Here is a 23,002-nt window from a genome sequence, read left to right as displayed (position 1 = left end):
CATAGATAGACTGGTGTATTGTTAATTAAATCCCGAAAACAAGTGGGAAATACGCAATAAAAATTTGATCTATTCAAAGTAAATTAATAAAACTATATGCTATCATGAAATCTGTTGTTTGATATTTAAAAATTATAAGATCATCATAATAACAAATTTTAAATAATTTATAATGGATACATGAAAGTTTCGTAGATAATTTTAACTCTAGAGGTTAAAAAACTGTAAGGAACAAAGATGGTGGCTAGTGCAGTTTTATTTTGCAAATAAAGAAGGATGACCATTGGTTCATCTAAATACATTACCTCAAGCTAGGAAGTGGGTTAGTTTCAGCAACACTGCATAGGTTCATATTGCATTGAACGTCTTTTTCGTGACAGACCCTCTTAGGCCTTCGACTTAGGTACTATCGTTGTCAGTGCTCTCTCTAGGCAAGCGCGTATCGGCGATCTCGCGACTTCTTAAAGTTGACGGTACTGCGGAAAACTCATTCTTGGTCCGTGGTTCTTTCACAATTCTATAGCAAATAATATTCTAAAATGCGCGCGATATTGTTTATGAGTCTTTTGTGCGCCGTAAGAGTAGAATCTCAGTTTTGGAGTAGTCCTAACTTTTTACAATCGTGGTTTAGACAGGCTAAAAATGAATTAAAACGCGAAATTACTACCAACCGCCCAGACACTATAATTACTACTTGGAAAATCACGGAAACAACGATTCCTTATGTAAAAACCGAAACAACGACTAAAATACCTTCGACGATAATATTTTCCTCAGAAACTACCCCTAGAAAGCTTTCGTTAGTTACTTCTACCATTACTTCAACGGATGGAAGTACGATTTATGATACAACTAACAGTGATGTCACAGGAACAACCGAAGAGCCAAGGGATAACAGCCGAAACCATGATTTTTATCTGAGCAAAAGGGAAAGACCACAAATTAAAATTTCAACGAATATTAGCCAGGTAAGTCTATTTAAAAATTTATTGTTTGGATTATGTCAATTTTGGGAAAAGTACAGAGTGCCAAAGTACCCAAAGTTTCTTTGACATTCTTTTATTCTCTTTTATTCTAATATTGATTACTATATAAATTTTTGTTTTGCCGTGTTTATTTTCAGGTTTAATTCAAATAAAAAAAATGTTAATATATTTATTAGTATTTTAAATGTGTATGTTAAATAGTATCGTACTTTTGTGTACTATCATTTAAAAACTATTTTGACAAGCGGTATATTTCTACAATCTTCTCTTGTAAAAATGTTTTAGTTGATAAACAGGAACTAGTAAATAACTATTTTCGTTATTAAATGTAATTTTGATATTCTCATGTATTGACATGATAAACCACTTTTTAACCTTTGTTTTCTGATTTTAACTGTACAGTAATAAAGGTCAATCTGGACCGACCTGTTTAATGGATACAAATTATTGGATATGTTATTTAGCATGTTAACAATTATACAAAACAAGGAGTGCCCGATCTAACTTTGTTGTGACTATAATTAATTAATTATTAATACATATCATTTTTTTATAAATTAAAAAAAATTCGACCCGGGCAGGTATTATTTTAGATTTGTGGATCATTCAAAACAAAAAAGTCTTTTTATGTAATTTTTTTATGTTGATCGTTTTCGAGTCATAAACAATTAAAAACTAAAAAAAAACTAAAATGACGATTTTCAAGGCTTAGAAACACAAGTAAAAAATATTATTTTGTAATCATCAAGTTCAAACCTTTTTCTATCAGGTCCCGATAAGAATCTTTGCCATGTTTTATTTTAAAATATATTTTTCTAATTATTGTTAATTAGGAAGATTTCTTATGGGAAGCTTGGCGATCGGGCTTTAACAACTAAAACGATGTTTTAAAATTAAATAAGTCCAAAATACTTATTTTATCAAGAACTGATAGAATAAAGTTTGAACTTGAATTTAGGTAGTTTATTTAAAAAATGATATTTTTATTTATGTTCTTAAGCCTAGAAGAATCGTCATCTTTCGTTCTTTTTTCAGTTTTAAATTGTTTATAACTTGAAAACGATTATCTCAAGAGAAATATTACAAAAGACCTTTTTTGTTTCGAATGATCCAAAAAATCCAAAATAATATCTGCCCGAGTCGACATTTTTTTTTAATTTATAAAAAGGTCATTTTTTAATTATTAATTAATTATAGTCAGAACATAATTATATGGGACACCCCTTGTTTTTTATAATTGTTAACATACTAAATTACATATCAAACAATTTTTATCCATTAAACAGGTCGGTGCAGGTTAGCGTTACCAGGTGTCCCGATTTGCGCGGGACGTCCCGATTTTAAGAGGTCTGGGGACGCGTACCGATTTGTACCTGATCGGGACACTAAATGTCCCGATTTTCGCCCACGAAAACCAATGACTTGCAGTGAATTTTATAACTATGTTATAAAAACAAGGCACTCCTAAAAGCGGCAAAATCGAATGAAAAATATAATTTTAATAAAAAATAAATAATTTACTTTATTGCGATTTTTGTTTGTAATTTCGTCTGATTATTATTATTATTATTATGTAGGATTAAATACAGATCATAGAAACACCGTGTAGTCCAGTAAATGAACGAGAAATACAGCGATACTGTGAAATTTTCAGAATTAACTCAGAATTGCATGAAAATTTGGACGACTTGTGCCGTTGGTTGCTTTTACTCGGGGGGTGAAAACCGCGCGTTTAAAATAAGTCCGGAGATGGATAAATTGACTAATTTTAAGCAATTTTAGTTCCATAGAGTTTTAACTTGGTTAATACTTTTCGAGTTATTTACGATTGAAAATGTTTATTTTTCGACAAAAAAAATCACCTTTTCAGGCGATTTTCACAAATAACTCAAAAAGTAAGTATTTGATCGAAAAAAATATTCTTAGCAAAAATGTAGCATACTATAAAAAATGAAAAAAATTGTAAACTCGTAAAGTCTAGACCCAACAAAAGCAAAGTTGTAGCTCATGAAAAATACGTTCTTATTCGTCAAATTCCAAATCAAATATTTCAACGTGAAATAACCAAGAAATGAAGCACTTTTCGGGAAAAATCAATTAAAACTTTTTTAATAAAGCTTCATTTTTATGTTTTAAAACAGTTTCTAGCATCAAAACTAAGCGAGTTATGCTCAAAATCAAGTTGACTCCTTTTTTTGTAAAAAATCGTTACAGCCTTACAAACAATTTACTTTACTTATGTATTGTTTACGTTTACATGATTGAAAGGGCCTGAACGAGTCACTAATCACGAGTGTATGCAAAATATGAACAGCCATATTTTAACCAATTTTTGTCTTACAGAAAAACAAAATGAATCTATCATATTTATAAAAGCAAAACCTACCTACTTTTTACTCCTTAATTTTTAGTATCCCTAATACTTTTATTTTCCAATATTTTAGGAAATTTTTTTTTACTATAAAACCAATTTTTTTCAAAACTAAGCACTCCCAACCGGTAAACCTTACAGATCGTAGTATAAACAATACACATATAAAGTAAATGGTAAAGCGGTAATGATTAACTTTATTTACGGTGCTAAATAGGGGGAGATTTTCACGATTTTTTTTTACCAAAAAAAGGGGCCAACTTTATTTTGAGCGTAACTCGTCTAGATTTAATGCTAGAGACTTTTATACATATAAAACAAAATTAAAGATTTTTTAAACACTAAAAAATTGTAATAGGTTTTGCCCGAAAATTGCTTCATTTTTTGGTTATTTCAAGTTGAAAAATTCGATTTGGAATTTGAGGAATGAGAACGTATTTTTGATGAGCTACAACTTTGCTTTACTGGTTTTATAGACTTTCTGAACATACAATTTTTTTTTGCTTTTTTAAAAGCTACATTTTTACTAAGAATATTTTTTTCGATAAAATTACTCGAAAAGTATTGACTTAGTTTAAAAATTATATAGAACCAAAGTTTTTTAGAGTTAGTCAGTTGATCCATTTTGGGACTTACTTTAAACACGCGTTTTTTATCCCCGAAAAGGGGTAACTGTAACTGGCACCCCCCAAGTAGAAGCAACCAACGGTACAATTTCAACTTTGAAGTAGACAGTAAGTAGAATCTAAAACCAGATTTTCATGCAATTAGGAGTTGAGTGAAAATTATACTCCAAAACGGTCATTTACTGGGCTATTGCTGTTTATTTGTCCCGATCTACAACCCTAAATCCCGATTTGCTTTTGCTTATGTACCGATCAAAAACAAATCGGACCTGGCACAGGTCGACCTTATATCGTATCTTAGACTATAATATAATTCAAATATTTGTTGATATGTGTTGGTTTTCTGTATACTTTAGATTCAGTTTCAATATCTATCTTATAAATAAAAACTGAGGTGGTATACCTAAGCAAGTTTTTGCAGCTTTTATTGTTTTTTCTTGATTGAAAGAATCAATAAAATAAGCCATTGATTCTTTCCTTCTATCTATGGTTTCAGTGTCAGTGGAAATATTAGAAATTTATTTTTTCTGAGGCCTTATCTTTTATTTAGCTGGTGTCCAGTTTCTAACGTTTAATGATATTCTTTTTTTTTATTTTATTTTCGTGTTTCCAGCTTTTATTCTTGACCTTATATTTTCATTCCTTAGACGGTCTAGTAAAATCTTCTGCAATACATGATTTCGGGACACTTTTTGTCATATTTTATTATGACTTCTGATAAATATTTCTTTTCGTATTCTATGTTAGATTTCTACTGTATAAGATTGTTTGTATTGTTCTGATTTTTCTCTTTTTTTTTTGTATACTTTCATTATCTTTACACTCTTCGTTTACTGTGATTCCGAGTTATGTCCTATTTTATCCTCTGCATCACATCGCTTTCAATCAAATGTCTTATTTTCTGTCCCCTTTGGGCATGTAGTCGCTACACCTAATCATATTTCCGAAAAGTGGCATTTTCTTGTCCATCATTTTAAATATTTAAGATAAATTTTAAATCGGGTTATGGACAGAAAGGACAATAGGAGATAATTTAATAGTCTTCGTTACTGTCTTTGTATAACTTTTACAGCGTTTAAACATTCCTTTATAATTATGACTGCTTTTTTAATTTTGTTTTTTAATATCCGCAATTTCTATTTTTATTCGGATTTTCATGATCCTTTCGTGAGTTTCCAAATAGACGATTTAATAGCAATGTCTATATAATTACATATTGCAGTAGGTTTTGTTTAATTTTTTACGGATAGAATTTATGTTCTTTCAATTAGTTAGAATTGTTTCTCCTTATAAAAATTTTACACAATAAATCGTACATTCCTGTGGTGGCATGTTTACTAACTCAGTACTGCACCTACACTATCCTGGTACTGCAGCATTATTATTATTTATTTATCTATTGCGTTGCTATCTTTATTTCTTTTAAGTTGATAACGTGTAATTCATCTTTATTTAATGGCTCTAATAGGGATGGCGGTTGTTGACAAAACACTGGTTTTCTCAGTTTTCTGTTATAACGGTTTTTTTTTGCTTACGGTTAAATCTGGCGGTTATAACCGGTCAAAAAAACCGGTTATTCTTAAAACTGTTGTTCGGTATTTTAATCAATAGCCATTATTCATTAGATTACAACGTTACATTTATAGTGCACTTTAGTTTGTGATACTACATTCGAATCGGTATCAATATTATCGATACTATTAAAAGAATATATCGATATACCAATATAATCAATCGATGTAATATGAACGATTCCGGAGCAGGTCATATCTGGACTAATTTCTCATAATGTTTCCGAAGTATTGTAGATTTAGAAATTTGATGGTGCTTTCGGTTATTCTTTATTCTTCTGAGGACCTCCTCATTTACGACTCGTCAGTCCACGATGTGCAAATACATTCTTTAAATTACCTAAGCGACGCCTTTATACATGGAAATCGCCAGCTGACAAAGACAACAAAATCGTCAGAAATCAAATTGACTACATCCTAATAAAGCACAGATATCGAAACTCAATTCAGGCAGTAAAGGCATATCCAGGAGCGGACGTATCTTCTGATCACAGTCTTCTTATTGCTAGGTTTCAACTTCAACTAAAAAAGACGCAAAAAAGCCGCAACAACAATAAACTTAACATACAGAAACTTAAGTCAGAAGAAACAAAAGAAAATTTGAAACATGAAATCAACACAAATCTAGATAGAAACCCAAGAAATAATTGCAACGTAGAACAACAGTGGCAATTCTTCAAAACCTCTATATTAGATCCAAGTAAGAAAGTACTTACAACAACCAAATGTAAGAAAGAAGAATGGATGACGGAGGAAATTCTAGAGTTGATGAATGAAAGAAGAAAAAACAAAACAATTAATAAGACTCGCTATAAACAGCTTCAAAACCAAATAAGAAGAAAAATTAGGGAGGCTAAAGAAACCTACTTCTCTGAAAAATGTAAAGAAATAGAAGAACTTCAAAACATATATGACAACTTCAACCTACATAAAAAAGTCAAAGAACTAGCCGGAATAGGAAATAGAAGAACCTCAAATATATTGCTCGACAAAAACGGAAATACTATAATAGAGACAGAACGAAAACTACGACGATGGAAAGAGTACATCGAGGAACTATTTCATGACCAGAGAGAAGCTAGTACATCCGTAGATAGCCAAACCGGAGATGTAGGCCCAGAGATATCCAAATCAGAGGTTAGTCAGGCAATAAACTCTATGAAAACCAATAAATCTGCTGGTCCAGATGAATTACCTAGCGAGCTGATAAAGTTGGTCAACGAGAAAAACCTGGACATAATAGTAGAACTGTTCAACGCTATCTATACTACGGGAATCATCCCTAGAGAAATGTTGACATCAGCATTTGTGTGTTTGCCAAAAAAAGTGAATGCCAAAGAATGCAGTGACTACCGAACCATAAGCTTAATGTCACATACCTTGAAAATTCTGCTTAAAATTATCCACGCCAGAGTACACTCTAAACTGGAGCTGGATATTAGTGACACTCAATATGGGTTCCGCAATGGAATGGGCACCAGAGAGGCATTATTCTCCTTCAACGTGCTGACACAGAGATGTTTGGATGTTAACCGTTCTCTTTACGTCTGTTTTATAGACTACAATAAAGCGTTTGATAAAATAAAACATGACCGACTCATGGAAATTCTAAAAACTAAAAACCTAGATGAAAGAGATTTAAGACTAATAACACATCTCTATTACAATCAGCGAGCAATAGTAAGAATTGAAACAGAAACATCTGAAGAAATGGAAATAAAAAGAGGAGTCAGGCAAGGCTGCATACTATCACCTCTATTATTTAACGCTTATTCTGAAGAGGTAATGCGAGAAACTCTGGAAGATGAAACAGTCGGCATAAGAGTAAATGGAGTCTTAGTTAACAACATCAGATATGCAGATGATACAGTAATAATAGCCGATAATTTACAAGACCTGCAAATACTCATGAGTAAAATAGTAAGGTGTAGTAGGGAGTACGGACTCTCTCTCAATATCAAAAAGACAAAGTTTATGAAAATTAGTAAAAACAACCATAATACTAACGAAATCTTGATAGTAGAGGGCCAGCAGATCGAAAGAGTAAAAAAGTACACTTACCTAGGGACACTTATAACCGAAAATAATGACTACACTGCAGAAATCAAAGTCAGAATCGAGAAAGCACGTTCTAATTTTATGAAAATGAAAAAGGTCCTATGTAGTAAAGATTTAACATTAGCTCTTAAAGTACGCCTAACAAAATGCTACGTATATAGTGTACTATACTATGGACTGGAATCATGGACGTTAAATGTAGAGACAATGAGACGACTTAACGCCTTTGAAATGTGGACGTATAGAAGAATTATGAGGGTTTCCTGGGTAGATAGAGTTACGAACAATGAAGTACTGAGAAGAATAGGTAAAGAGAAGGAAGTTGAACTGACAATTAAAGAAAGAAAACTACAGTACCTCGGACATGTGATGCGGGGCGAGAAGTATGGCATCCTGCGACTCATAATGCAGGGAAAGATAGATGGCAGAAGAAGCATCGGCAGAAGACGAATTTCATGGCTGAAGAACCTGAGAGAATGGTTTGGATGCAGCTCAAAACAACTATTTAGAGCTACTGCCTCAAAAATTAAAATAGCTATGATGATTGCCAACCTCCGTAGCGGAGATGGCACCTGAAGAAGAAGAAGTCCACGAGAACTTAAGTATTTTCCGATGGAGCAGCATCTCAATTTCTTCCAATTTTATGTAAATATCTTCGTTCAAGATCCACGATTTAACATCGTAAAAAAGGACAAAAAAGACATAGCATCGCTGCATTCTTACTTTCATACCAAGAGCCAGGTTGAGGCACTTAAAGGAGGTCCTCATCCCGTTGAAAGTGGATCTAGCTTTTCAGATGACCGCTCTTACATCCTGGTTGTTGGTTCATTCTTCATATTATGATGCCGAGGTAGCTGTAGTTCATCACGCTTGCTTGCTACTGGGGTTTGGTTGACGTAGATTTGACCATCTGTTATCTTTTTCTTGCTAATTATCGTGAGGTTTGTGATCCATATTTACAGTAATTCACAATTTTGGTACACTGATAATGAAAGTACAGTCGATCTGTACTATAAACTATACCTAATCCTCATAAGTAATATGGAGTTTTTCCTGTGAAATGTGTCCATTGTATATTGACAATTATGACCCCTTTCAGGCTGACACCTCAGTGGATACAGGAAGTAGCAATAAGGGATGAAAGGGGAAAGTTAGTGAAGTCATTAAAGGTTTTCACCTCCTATTTTGTTAAACCTCCATCGACTTGCATGAAAATTGGTGACTAGTTAGAGCATACCTCAAGAAATAAAACTGATTTGGTGCCAACTTGCCCTTTTACCCTGGTGGTGGATACCACCCCTTCCCGCGGGTGAAAACAATTTTATTAAAAATAACCCCATAAATCGATAGAGGGGAAAATTTTAAGTAAAATTTGTTATATCATGTTATTAAAATAAATCAATAATTTTTGAGTTATTAAAGATCAAAGATTTGTCTATTTAAAAGCATATGCGTGAAGTTACTGATGATAAAAAGAACATATTAATTAATTGTATGTTAGTAAAATATTATTTTTATATTATTTCGATATTTAATTGAATTTTTTCTATCAATATAAACTGAATAAGTCCAGAAACTGGGGGTGTCCAATAATGGGTACATTTGACATATTCGAATAAACTTTTGCTAAATTTATAATATCGAAATAATATAAAAATAATATTTTACTAACATACATTAATTAATATGTTCTTTTTATCATCCCTAACTTCACGCATGTGCTCTTAAACAGACAAATATTTGATCTTTAATAACTCAAAAAGTATTGATTTATTTTAATAACATCATACAACAAATTTTACTTATCATTTGTCCCTCTATCGATTTGTGGGGTTATTTTTAATAAAATAGTTTTCATCCCCGAGAAGGGGTGTTATCCACCCCCAGGGTAAAAGTGCAAGTTGGCACCCAAATCATTTTTATTTCTTGGGGGATGCTCTAACTAGTCACCAATTTTCATACAAATCGATGGAGGTTTAACAAAATAGGAGGAGAAAACCTTTAAAGACTTACACTAACTTTCCCCTTTCATCCCTTTTTGCTACTTCCTGTATCCACTGAGGTGTCAGCCTGAAAGGGGTCATAATTATCAATATACAATAGACACATTTCACATGCCGAACTCCATATTACTTATGACGATGATTTTTCTGCTCTAGCTTTTAGACTATAACTTTTAGTCAAATCTGTACTAGCTGTCTAGCTTATAGATGCTTTTATATCAGCTTATAGACGTTTCCCTGTAAATATTTGAGATGGATTAATATTTATATAGACCCCATAATATATAAAAAATCTTTACCATTTTTTTTTGGTAGGTTTTTCCCATACCTCGCTCTATCCGATCTCCTCGGTTATTTCTAATAGATAATTAATTAGTCCAGGGAAGTAAGATTTTTGTCAGCACATTGAATAATCCAGGTATCTGATAACTTGTTTTAGATATTGTAGACCTATAGAAAAAAAACCTGTTTCCTGCCAATATTCCGGAGCCGTTTTTTAATTATTAACAATTTAGTGCAAAAACGCAGTTTTTTTATCTTTGCACCCCAATAAAAAGCTAAATATACTAAGCATCAAAATTAACGCACCACCTTAAAAATGGGACATTTTTGATGTCTCGTATGTCCTAAACCTGTGGTACCATTTTAGTGATTTTTTTAATATGTTATAGCTTTATTCTTCAAGAATATCGATGTAATAATATTGTTGCTAAACAGATAATTGTCACTGTATACCGGGTGTAACAATGATAGTGTTTTGTCCTCAAAGTTTGGAACACCCTGTGGAATATTCTAGAGTATATAAAATATTGAAATTAAAACTCAACTGTAGCTTTAGGCTATTTTAACATTTTGCTTTTTGATTCATTCGCTTGTGTTGGATAATAAAAAAGTTAGGCACTTTAACAACTAACAACGTTCTTCATCAATACAGGGTGTTCCTAAATAAGTGCGACAAACTTTAAGTGGTAATTCTGCATGAAAAAATAATGACCGTTTGCTTTCTAAACATATGACCGCAAATGCTTCGTTTCGGAGGTAAGGGATGTTGCATTTTTTCTTACAAACTGACGATTTATTTATTGCTCTAAAACCGGTTGAGATATGCAAATGAAATTTAGTAGGTTTTAAGAGGTAGTTATTGCGCATTTTTTGAGATACAATTAAGAATTTTATATTCTCCATTGGCGTGCATACGAGTCATATTACCAGTATGCACGCCAATGGTGAATATAAAATTCTTAATTGTATGCCAAAAAATGCGTAATGACTACATCTTAAAACCTACCAAAGCACATCGCACACATCTTATGGAAAATATAATGTCACTCAAATTTAATAAAATTTGTACGATTAGATTCGTTTTAATATAACGATCAATTCTTATCATTGCGCCAACTCTTAATTATGATTAATTACGGCGCAAATTGCAATTAAAGTTTATCTAAATCACATTTTTGGAGTCCATAAAATGTTAGTTTACAATCATTATTGCTCTGAGTGCTATTCATAACAGCTTAAATCCCGCTGGGCCTAAGCGGATTAGTGAAACTAATCCGCTGATTTATGGAGTACCGAAAATCTGGGTATTTTAAAATATTTTTTCTCTCTCTAACTTATGTACCTACCCATTTGATTTCAGATTTATTTATATCAATTTCTGCTCTTATTTTTGAAAATAGAGAGTTGGCGCAATGATAAGATTTGATCGTTAATTTAAAACGAATCTATTGGTACAAATTTTATTGAATTTGAGTGACATTATATTTTCCATAAGATGTGTGCGATGTCCTTTCATTTGCATATCTCAACCGGTTTTATAGCAATAAAAAAATCGTCAGTTTCTAATAAAAAATTCAGCATCTCGTATCTCGGAAACGAAGCATTTGCGGACAAATGTATATAAAGCAAACGGTCATTATTTTTTTCATGCAGAATTATCCCTTAAAGTTTTTAGCACTTATTTAGAAACACCCTGTATTGATGAAGAACGTTGCTAGTTGTTAAAGTACCAAACTTTTTTGTTATCCAACATAAGCGAATGAATCAAGAAGTAAAATGTTAAGAAATCCTAAGGCTACAGCTGAGTTTTAATTTTAATATTTTATACGCAGGGTGTCTGCGTAACTTGGAACCATATGGAAAACTTTTTTTATATCAATTTTACGAAAAAAAGTAATTCTTTATAAAGTGCTCTGCATAGTCTAAAACCTAAGATGCAATCATCAGATATCAAATTTTGTCAACAGTATACGAGGTATGTCAAAAAATATTAATTTCGCTCAAGAGCAAACTACCTTTATATTTCAAAATATCAAAAAATTTTATTATGAAAAGGTATTTGTAATTAAAAACCATATTCAAATATGCAATAACAGCCTGTGAAAAAACAATGTCTGCGATTTTCCTAAATTACTGATTCCGAACATCATTTTTATTTATTAGGCCTGTAATAATTTTTTATTAATAATTTTAGGAAAAAAAGTTATTCTTCATAAAAATCTGTGCATGGTGTAAATCTCAAAATGCAACCATCATTTATTCAAGTCTGTTAATTTTATACGAGGTGTGTCAAATAATATGAATTTAGAAAGAATTCTTTCTATATTTTTTTCTAAATTCATATTATTTGACACACCTCGTATAAAATTAACAAACTTGGAAAACTGATGGTTTTATCTTGAGCTTTAGACCATGCACAGATGTTTGTGAAGAATAATTTTTTTTCCTAAAATTATTAATAAAAGAGTAATTACATGTCTAATAAATAATAATGATGTTCGGAATCGGTAATTTAGGAAAATCTCAGAATTTTTTTTTACGTAGAAGGCTGTTGTTGTATATTTAAATATCGTTTTTAATTACAAATTACTTTTCATAATAAAATTTTTTGATATTTTGAAATATAAAGGTAGTTTGCTCCTGAGCGAAATTAATATTTTTTGACATACCTCGTATACTGTTGACAAAATTTGATATCTGATGATTGCATCTTAGGATTTAGACTATGCAGAGCACTTTATAAAGAATGACTTTTTTTCGTAAAATTGATATTAAAAAAGTTTCCCATATGGTTCCAAGTTACGCAGACACCCTGTATACGCTAGAATATTCCACAGCGTGTTCCAAACTTTGAGGAAAAAACACACTACCATTGTTACTCCCGGTATACAATGACAATTATCTGTTTAGCAACAATATTATTACATCGGTATTCCTGAAGAATAAAGCTATAACATGCTAAAAAAATCACTAAAATCGGACAACAGATTTAGGCAATAAGAGAAATCAAAATGTTAATTTTGATGCTTAGTGTAGTTGACATAAAATTACAAAATTTAATTTTTTATAACATTGAAAAAGCTTCAAAATAGCCATTGTTGAAAGTGAAAAAGTCAATTTGTTGCTTCGCACTCTTCAAAATAAGGCAAAATCATTATTAATAAATTAATAACTATTAACCTACAACTTTATACAAAGTTTGGTTATGCGGTACTTAACAAATCCTTAAAATTTCGGAACAGCCTATCAGTTAGTTTAAAAGTTATTTTATTTGTTTATCGCAGAGATCTTTTTTTGCAATAATATGACAGAAAATAATGAAGATAGAGCAATTGTGCTGATGCCAAATGAGAGTAGAAGAATTAAACCATCAATATGTAATAAAAAAATATTATTTATTAAAATATGTATTTTAAAAAATATATATATTTTATAGTAGAATTGCAAAATTATTGACATTTTTAGTTTATAAACATTTAGAATAACTTTAAAAATATTGTCCACAGAAAAAAACTTATTATATATACGAAAAGCTGATAATTTTTCCACAAATTTAAAAGAAATAGATAGTTATTCTGAGACGATTAGATAAAAAGTAGGAATTATTTTTTTAATTCCCACTAATTTGTTTACAAGAATTTAAAAAAAGTAATTAGTTTCATTTTAAAGATATAGACTTAAAGTTTTATCATACCTACATACAGTAGACGATTAATTAGCATTGAATCAAAAATTAGAAGTTTTTGGGAAAAATATATTCTTTTAATTGTTTAAACAAATAACGTTATTTGTTAATTAATAGTATTATGATAACATTACATATTTGTAATGCACGCGAAAAGTACATACGAATTAAAAAGAAAATATCAAAATCAATCAAGTAGAACCCGAGATAAAGAAACTTAAACCCGCTTTACACCAACAATAAATAATTGATGAAGATATTGACGAAGTTCTTTAAGGTCAAATTTGACGTATACAAAACACAATTTGACATCCAATTTTTCTGTGAATAACAAGAAAATGAAGAAATTTGACGAAATTAATAAAACATGTCCTATGTTCTCTTTCGCCAAATTCTTTCATTTTCTTTTGATTCACGGTAAAATCACAGAACACTTTAGGTGATCTGTGTGTAAAATTGGATGTCAAATTGTGCTTTGTACCACAAACCATACATTTTGTACACGTCAAATTTACCTTGAAGAACTTAGGCAATTTCTTCATCAATTTATTGTTGCTGTAAAGCGGGTTTTACAGTATTATGAAGTTTATTAACATTTTTGAACGCATGAATTTTTTTAGTTCCCCCTTAATAATGATCCAACTAATTTTCATTTCAACCTCATTTTTAGCAGTTACAGACAATGGTGTAATCATTCTAGATTAACTTTGTTTTATTTTTAAATCCGTGTTAAATTGTCAGATTTTTAAATATGGAAAAATATTTCATCTGCGAATAATGTCTATAAGTTTTTCTAATTGTTTATACGTTAAAAACAACAATAACTTTGCAAAACGGTTTTTGGTTAAAAAAATTTTTTTTAACCTTTTTTGATTTATATCGATAGTCTAACTGTTAACTTTCATTTGATATTCGTATATATTTACCCTATCTTCATTATTTCCTGACTAATGTTATTGCACAAAAGTTCTCTGGGATAAACAAATATAATAACTATTAAACTAATTGGTTTCCAAAAGCCTTAAAAAAATAATATGTGGTATTTTTTACGACCTTTAAAATGAGGTGTCACTTAACTCTCCTTTTCATTAAAGATTATGGGGGTTGTGTCAGCCCCCGCTAGAGATTATCTATCTATAGGGACCAAATTATAGAGGGTGGCAACTTTTCAAATTGACACGCTGTATGTATAAATAGCATTGTTAAGTGGTAGGATTGATAGATGTACTAACGCAGATTTCATTGTTAATATTAATAAACAAATTATGAATTTTTAAAGTTGGAAAAGCTCTCTTGCCAAATCATTATCCTAGAAAAACTTTTTTATTGCAAAAAAATGCCAGAAACATAAATATCGAAACGGCATTTCAAAATTTTTAAACCTCTCGACGTTTAAAAAAAAAGTTATAAACAAATTTGAACAATTTTCAAACGCCATTTTAGAGGAGAGTTTATTTGAAATTTTGATTTCTCAATGCATTTGTAGAATATATACATAAATACAAAAAATGAGGCTTCATAAAAGTGTATACCTACTCTATCGATAACAACAGCGTTTTTGCAATTGAAAAAAATAATAACATTTAATAACCAAATTAAATATCTCATAAACTATTGAATATTTTTCAACCAAATTTTTTTGCTTTATCATAACATAGCTTTTCCTGTAAAATTAAATATTTATAGTGCTAATTTATATTGCAAATAATAATTTTTTGCAAATTTGTTTTTCACACTTTATTTATAGTTATTTAAATAAATTAACGGTCAAATTTAATTTAGCATGTCATAAATAAAAGCTTTTCGCTTTAACTTTGCAGAAAAAAATAGTAAAAACTTTCATAAAAATATTAATTATAGCATCAATTACAAAAGTAAATTGTGTGCAAAAATGACCCATTTTTCACTATGTATTTAAAGAATGATCCCGTTATACAGGGTGTCCAGAAACTCCACCGACAAACCAGTCTCGGATTAAGAATCTTGAGGCCCATAAGGAACTTAAGCTATGAGACCCGTTAAGAAACCACATTCTCCCTATAAAATATCGGATAACCTCTCTTTTCTATCTCCGAGCGATATTCCTTAGAAATGGACATTTTTTAGACCTAAACTTAAATTTTTGTTTCATTTTGTAAAACGCGTTGTTTGAAGGAATACAACAAAGATGTATTCAAAAAACTGTATACATGTTTCTTAAATTAAAACAAATTATATTCCAAAATATTTAAATCAACTACAACTACTGAATTTAGAGTCTAATAAATAAAATACAATCTAGAAAAGTTAAGAGAGCTTTTATTATTTTTAATATTTGGTTGAATTTTAATACTTAAACATTTTATTTAAATGGAAAATATAAAAGCTAATAATACATAAAATGTTAGGCTTTAGGCTATGGCTAAATAAAATATTTAACATGTTTTACTTATTACATAGGTAATTATGTAAAGTCTAAATTGCAGTAAATTTAGTTTAAGTTATCGAAGCCTTATAATTATAAAGCAACTTTTCTGAGTTTCATAGAAACAAAACTACTTAAAATATCTTCAAATTCCAAATTTTTTTTAATGATTTTCATTTTTGGAAATGACCGTTATTTGAACTGCACTAGTTCATCTTCAATTTCAGGTTCAATATCATCAGGATAGTTGATAGTTTTCATGTAGTTTTGAAGCGCATTCCTTTATTTGAGTATCACTCTTTTGGAAAAATATACAATACTACGTTCATTGACTCATATTCTGTCAACCGACGCTGACGACTCGTCTCAGTAATTAGCTTATCCAAAATTGGTAGATACGTTTCAACCTTTAACTTTTCTTTTCTCCACTGTGTAGAAAAACCTCATTGGAATTAACATCATCAAAATGTAGTCTTCTTGCTGGTTTTCGTTTACTGTCGTCAGAATATTCAGAGTATTGTAGATCCCGTCCCTTTGGCTCGTAGCAAAATTATCTCTTTGGGATTTTAAGAACTCCAAAAGTGAATTTAGAAGCTGAACTGCAGATTGAACTTCAATCCCTTCTCTCTGTAATGATTTACTTACAGCGTTGATGCGTTCTAAAATTATTGCCCAAAACTCATGCATTAGGAATGTTTCTTTTTTAACATTTCTTTCAACAAACACTTAGCCTTATTAACTGTTTCAGCTTTCTGATTAGTGTTTTCAGCCAGCAATAGTGTGAAAAGCAGATTTGAAGGCGTTGTAACCTTTAGACGAAGCTCTTGTTGTATCAGCCCTTGCACTCCATCTAGTGCTGCTTGTTATTTTAAGGACTACATAGTGGCGAAGGGGATCGCTTAGTGGAATTTCATTGCATTTGATCATAACTTCTGGGTAGAGGCTGAAAAAGCGTTGTACAGGCACTGAATAAACCCAAAATACGATATTGCTCCAACGCAACTTTCAGCAGCACTTATCCAACTAAATTAAGCGAGTGTGCAACACAAGGAATGTAAATTGCAAATTTGTAAATCTTAGATAAATGAGTCTGGTGACAGTGATGATCATTGTATTTGCCTGACATGTTTACTGCATTGTCGTATGATTGTCCCTTCATATAGTTTACATTAATGTTACAGTCGCTAGTCGTCTAAAACTGTTAAAAGAGAAGAAGAAAGATTTTCCCTAGTATGCGGTATGAATGTGATAAAACGCTCATACACTTTATTATCAGATGAACTAACATATCTTAATATAATAGTTAACTGATCAATACGAGGCAGATCTGGTGTTGAATCGAAATTTAAGGAATAGTATTTCTTTAACAATTGTATTCTAAACGTGTTTTCCAATTACTGCTATGACTTTTTTACAGTATGCATTGTAATGTCTAATGTCCACCATCACTTTTATGGTATTGTGCGATATTTGAATTTTTCAACATAATATGATTTATAGTTTTTATTTAATTCTAATTGCTATTTTTCGTCTTGAGCCCCGCTAGGCCCCTAGGCAACTGCTTACTTTGCCTAATTGTTAATCCGGCACTGCGACAAACGAAGACAGGAGATTTCTCAGATAATTTTAAGACAATTTAACCCAATTCATCAAGTCCGAAAATGCTTCCTAAGGGAGCTAGAGCCTTTGAAGATGGCGTCATGTAATTAGTTTTTCTTAAATACCTCCAGAACGCTTCTATTTAGAAAAACGAAAATTGGTATAGATATTTACTTTCAAGAAATGGATCGATTCCATCCGTTGTGAATTTCTATTATCGGTCATAGGCGTCCGTTTTGGGTAGGGCAATGGTAATTTTATCTCATAACTTTTTTGTCTTTAACTTTTAAGCATTTCTGATACTGGATTATTAAATTGTGAGGTATTCTAGTACTAAAAGGTACACTTGCTTTAAGTCGGTAGGATGCACCGTTTTCTAGAAAAATCGATTTGAAAGTTTTTCGTTTTTGGAATTTGAAAAGAAATTGAAAAAATTAAAAAAAAACGATGTCTTTTACTAACTTAAAGCAAGAGCAACTTTTAGTACTCGAATACCTCATAATTTGAAGGGGTCCCTCTAAAAACGTTGCAACTGACAATTTGCAACTGACAATTTTTCATAAAGTGATGTTTTAATGTAAAATGGTTACTTACTGCATAATTGTCAGTGACCCCTTTATTTAATAATCTAGTGTCAAAAATGCTTAAAAATTAAAGACAAAAAGTTATGCTCTAAAATAACTGTTGACCTACCCAAAACGAACGCCTATGACCGGTACTAGAAATTCGCAATTAATGAAATCGATTCATCTCTGGAATATAAATAAATGTACCAGTTTTCGTCTTTCTAAATAGGTTATTTTTGAAATACAAAGAACGAAAAATTTTCAAATCGATTTTTCTAGAAAACGGTGTATCCTATCGACTTAAAGCAAAAATACCTTTTAGTACTAGAATACCTCACAATTTAATAATTCAGAGTCAAAAATGCTTAAAAATTAAAGACAAAAAAGTTATGCGATAAAATAACCGTTACCCTACCCCAAACGGACGCCTATGATTGGTACTAAAAATTCGCAATGCATGGAGTAGATTTATCTCTAGAAGATAAATACGCGTACCAATTTTTGTTTTTCTAAAGAGAGGCGTTCTGGAAGTATTTAAGAAAAACTCATTACAAGACGCCATCTTCAAACAACTCTAGCTCCCTTAGGAAGCATTTTTGGACTAAGTGAATTGGGTTAAATTGTCTTAAAATTATCCGAAGAATCTTCTGTCTTCGTTTGTCGGTAGAGTTTCTGGACACCCTGTATAAAGCATATACTTTCTTGAAAATATCTTTTGTTTTCACCTAAATTTTGATATAAAATTTGTTCAAACCTGTACCTACTGAATTACATTTTGATTTAGGTGTATTGTACCTATATAATTTTATTTGATCAGACTATAGCTATTTCCCGTTCATCATAACCCAACTTAAAACATCGCATTCTGTTTGAACTGTAATAATACATGAAACTTAATAGTTCCAATTCCAAGTAGCATTAAATCTTTCGTGTTACACTGTTATCTCTTTTATTTCGAAGAGTAACCTCGCCAAAGGCCAGTGTAGAGAGAATTATTAAAAATTCACTTACCTGCAATTATCATTTTAAATCGTGTGATTGCTTGTAAGTTGTTTTATACTTTTGGTAGAGATGTTCACAATTGAATGCTGTCACTAAAGTATATGGAACAATTATAAACAAATCATAAATAAACTCATCAAATGAGAGCAAATTCAAATATGTATTTTAAATCGTATTTTATTGCGGTTAATACAATCTTATCTAGGTAATGTGATTGGTATCAACTTTTTTTATTGTAATGAATCGATAACTGAATCCCTAATTCAATTGAAATATTTGAAGAGTACAGGGGAAAAACAAGGAATGTCACTTTTTCATTAATTTTGGCTCTTCTCGCCATGTGGTAGCAAAAACTGAGTACTATCGACTAGGATATCGATTCAGAACAATGAACAGAAAGATCAGTCTATATAAATTTTCTAAGCTTTTGTATCCAGTCGAAGGACCAGGATTGTCCGCACGCCACTGGACAAAAATAAGGAATGTTAGCAATTTTTTGGTGCATTATTAAATTAATAAATTAATATAGATTCCTATTATATTAAGATTATAGAATAAGAATTGCTAGAATTCTGCTAAGAAACTCCTAAGTAGTTTTAGGTATCATAAGAATTAAACCTTTATTGGTGTTTACCTCAATATGTATAAAATGTGACTGGTTCGTCCACATAAGTAGGAATAACAATTTTTAATTTTCTTGTTTTTGTAAAGAATATTTTAATTCATTTTCTTTTCAATATTATGGGACACCCCGTATATACGAGTAGGCCAATACCTAATTCAGTGAGTATGTATTAATTTTTATCATTATTTTCAAGTAAAAACCTTAAAGTTTTTTGTATGTAATTACCTGCCTACTCGCCTCATTTTAAAAAGACAATTCGCCAACCAACTCTCTTGGTTAACAGTCACTTACAATCATTCCAAAAAGTGTATAGAAACTCAATATAGTCCTCGCGAGTGATTTATACTTTATACTACTCAGCAATAGCAGTACGAAAAATAGCAGGCCTGCTCCAGCTTGTGCAACGAGAAATGACAAGGTAGGAAATATTTTTATTACAATTTACTTTAAGGTCTGGTTTTTTTACTGTTATTTTTTTTATTCTATTTTAAATTCACCCTATGCTAAACAGTCCACTAATAAAGCTCACTGAGTTAGTAATATCCTCCAAGATGATTTATTGATCCGTTACGAGCCTGATAGATCCATTTTCTATATTTTTTTCTTGCATTTTTCATTTTTCTAAGAGGGTAATATAGTCGGGGAAAGTTTCTTTTAAACCTGAATTGTTTGATTTTATTGTCATACTTTGCTAATTTACAAAGATCAGAATCAAATTCAGGTTATTTAACCGCATTTCCTTTGACTTTATTTTTTGTTATTCTTTAACATAAGGCGATAAAATATTCTTTACAAAATTAAAATCACGTATCAATTAGTACATTGGTTTTTTGTTTGTGCCGATCGTTAGTGGTACCTATACCTCAGTTAATGTTGTTTTTTAAGTAAAAAAGGAACACATTAATGTAAAAGTAATTATTATTAAATTGTCAACGTCGGCCAATAGACAAATTTTGTTATAATAATTATTATACAGGTTGACTCTATTATAGATGAAACTGTGTGTTTATTTTACACAGTAATTTTTATTTAAAGGGTTTATGTTTTATAATTATTTTTTGTCTATAAATATTCAAATAGCAGAGGACATAGTTTTCTATTTTATTAGCACAAAGTTCGGTTGTATTTTATTAATTTTCGTGTGGTGAACCTATTTTATTTCCTAACGCTAATTTCATATTTTTCTAAATTTATTAATTCTACATTTAAATTTACAAAATGGCAGATAAAATTAAAAAATATCAATCTTTAAGACAAGTTGAAGTGCAACAAATGACTGAAATTCATGCTGTTGCTTTAAAGGTAGCTGCTGACGATAAGAATTTTTACCCGGTTTTGGAAGTTATGTATGAAGGATTGGAAAAAATTCGTGACAATTTTTATGATCTTCATAATAAAATAATTATGTTAGTTTCTGAGCAAGATAATGAGGACGCGCTATTTAAAGTCGAAGATGATTGCCGTAGTAATTTTGACAAATTATATTATAAAATTAAATTAACATACGTGCAAGCCTTTAGAAAATCTTCAACATCAAGTCAGCAAACTACATCAACTTCACAGTCTCAAAATCCTTTACCTATAAATTATTTTAATTTACCAAAACCGGAATTGCCATCTTTCAGTGGAAAAATAACTGAATTTAGAAGTTTTATAGATCAGTTTGATGCTCGCGTTCATACTCTTACTTACTTACAACCAATTGACAAATTTAATTTGTTACTATCGTGTTTAAAGGGTGCAGCGCGCGATGCTGTGGATCATATTGACATCACAGCAAACAATTATCCAATTGCCTATGATCTGCTTTGTGAAAGGTTTAATAATGTTAGGGTAATCGCTGCCAATTTATGGAATAACCTTGAAAGTTCACCACAACTGACTTCAGAAGATCCAAAAGAACTACGCAAGTTGTTAGATACATTTTCGAAAAATGTGGCATCTCTAAATAAGCTAGGACTACCCACAGTACATTGGGATTTTATACTTGTTCAAATGATTTTAAAACGATTAACTGTTTCTTTAGTAACACGTTTTGAGCTTTTTCATAATAATTCAACCATCCCAAGCTATAAAAAACTGATTGATTTTTTAAATCAAAGTTGTCTCGCTTTAGATAATATTGATTTTCACACTAAACCAAAATCTAACTTTTCTAAAAAACCTAATTCTTCCAAATCTACATCATTGCTTGCTCAAACAGAACCTGAACCAAAATGTTCTATCTGTAAAACTAATGATACCCATGCCATTTATAAATGCTCCGTTTTTTTGGCAAAATCTCCTGTAGATCGATTTCAATTAATAAAAAAGAACAAGATGTGTATTAACTGTCTTGGATCACATCGTTCTAGCCTATGCAAATCTACATGGACTTGTCACTCGTGCCATAAAAAACATCATACACTCCTTTGCTTCTCCTCTTCTAAGAAAGAAGAGAATGTTCAAGATTCGGCGGCATCCACTTTAAATTCAACGACTGGATCATCCGTTTCTGTGTGTTTTTCTTCCGCTGATAAAAGTACTTTGCTTTCCACTGCATGTATTGAGGTGCTTGATTGTCACGGTAACTACCAACCTGTTAGGTGTCTGTTAGATTCGGGAAGCATGACGTCCTTCATCTGTCAAAAGACCCTTAGGCGTTTAGGTTTACGTCCCATGAAAACTTCAGCTAACATCCAAGGATTAGGTTCTATGCAGTCGACCACTAATTTAGGTGGGGTTACCATTTCTTTTAAACCAGTACGTAAATCTTCTCCTATTTTGACAACCGATGCGTTAGTCTTGACAAAAATATGTGAGGATCAGCCTTTATGTAATTTAGAAGTTAATACTTGGCCCCATATTGCTAATTTAAAGTTAGCAGATGATAACTTCTTTCGTAGAGGATCCATAGACATTCTTTTAGGAGCTGATGTATTCTCTACCATTCTTTTGGATGGACGTATTTACGGCAATCAAGATGAACCTGATGCAATTAATACTATATTTGGCTATGTGCTTATGGGAAAAGTAAATATTTCAAAGGCACCTACTCTTACGTCTTTATTTTGCCAAGTTGAAGATACGGTTTCTTTGGATCAGCAAATAAAGAAATTCTGGGAATTAGAAGCAGTCCCTGAAGTTTTTTGCTTAGCTCCTGATGACGCTAAAGTGGAAAATATGTTTATGAATACTTATACGCGTGAACATTCAGGACGCTTTGTAGTAGATCTACCTTTTAA

General features: G+C 31.0%; 1 protein-coding gene across 1 annotated transcript in view; it reads left to right on the top strand.

Annotated features, from left to right (window-relative positions):
* The first annotated feature begins 398 nt into the window (after positions 1–398).
* The window catches only part of LOC114339964 (uncharacterized), a 507,219-nt gene continuing 484,615 nt past the window's right edge, over positions 399–23,002 (top strand). The window contains exon 1 of the mRNA XM_050663491.1: positions 399–968. Coding sequence (XP_050519448.1) covers positions 540–968 — 429 coding nt within the window. The 5' untranslated portion in view covers positions 399–539. The remainder of the gene's footprint in view (positions 969–23,002) is intronic.

The sequence above is a fragment of the Diabrotica virgifera genome, chromosome 10 (genome assembly GCF_917563875.1).
Source record: "Diabrotica virgifera virgifera chromosome 10, PGI_DIABVI_V3a".
NCBI lineage: Eukaryota > Metazoa > Arthropoda > Insecta > Coleoptera > Chrysomelidae > Diabrotica > Diabrotica virgifera.
Note: the sequence above shows the minus strand (reverse complement) of the source record. Positions and strands in the feature narration are given on the sequence as shown.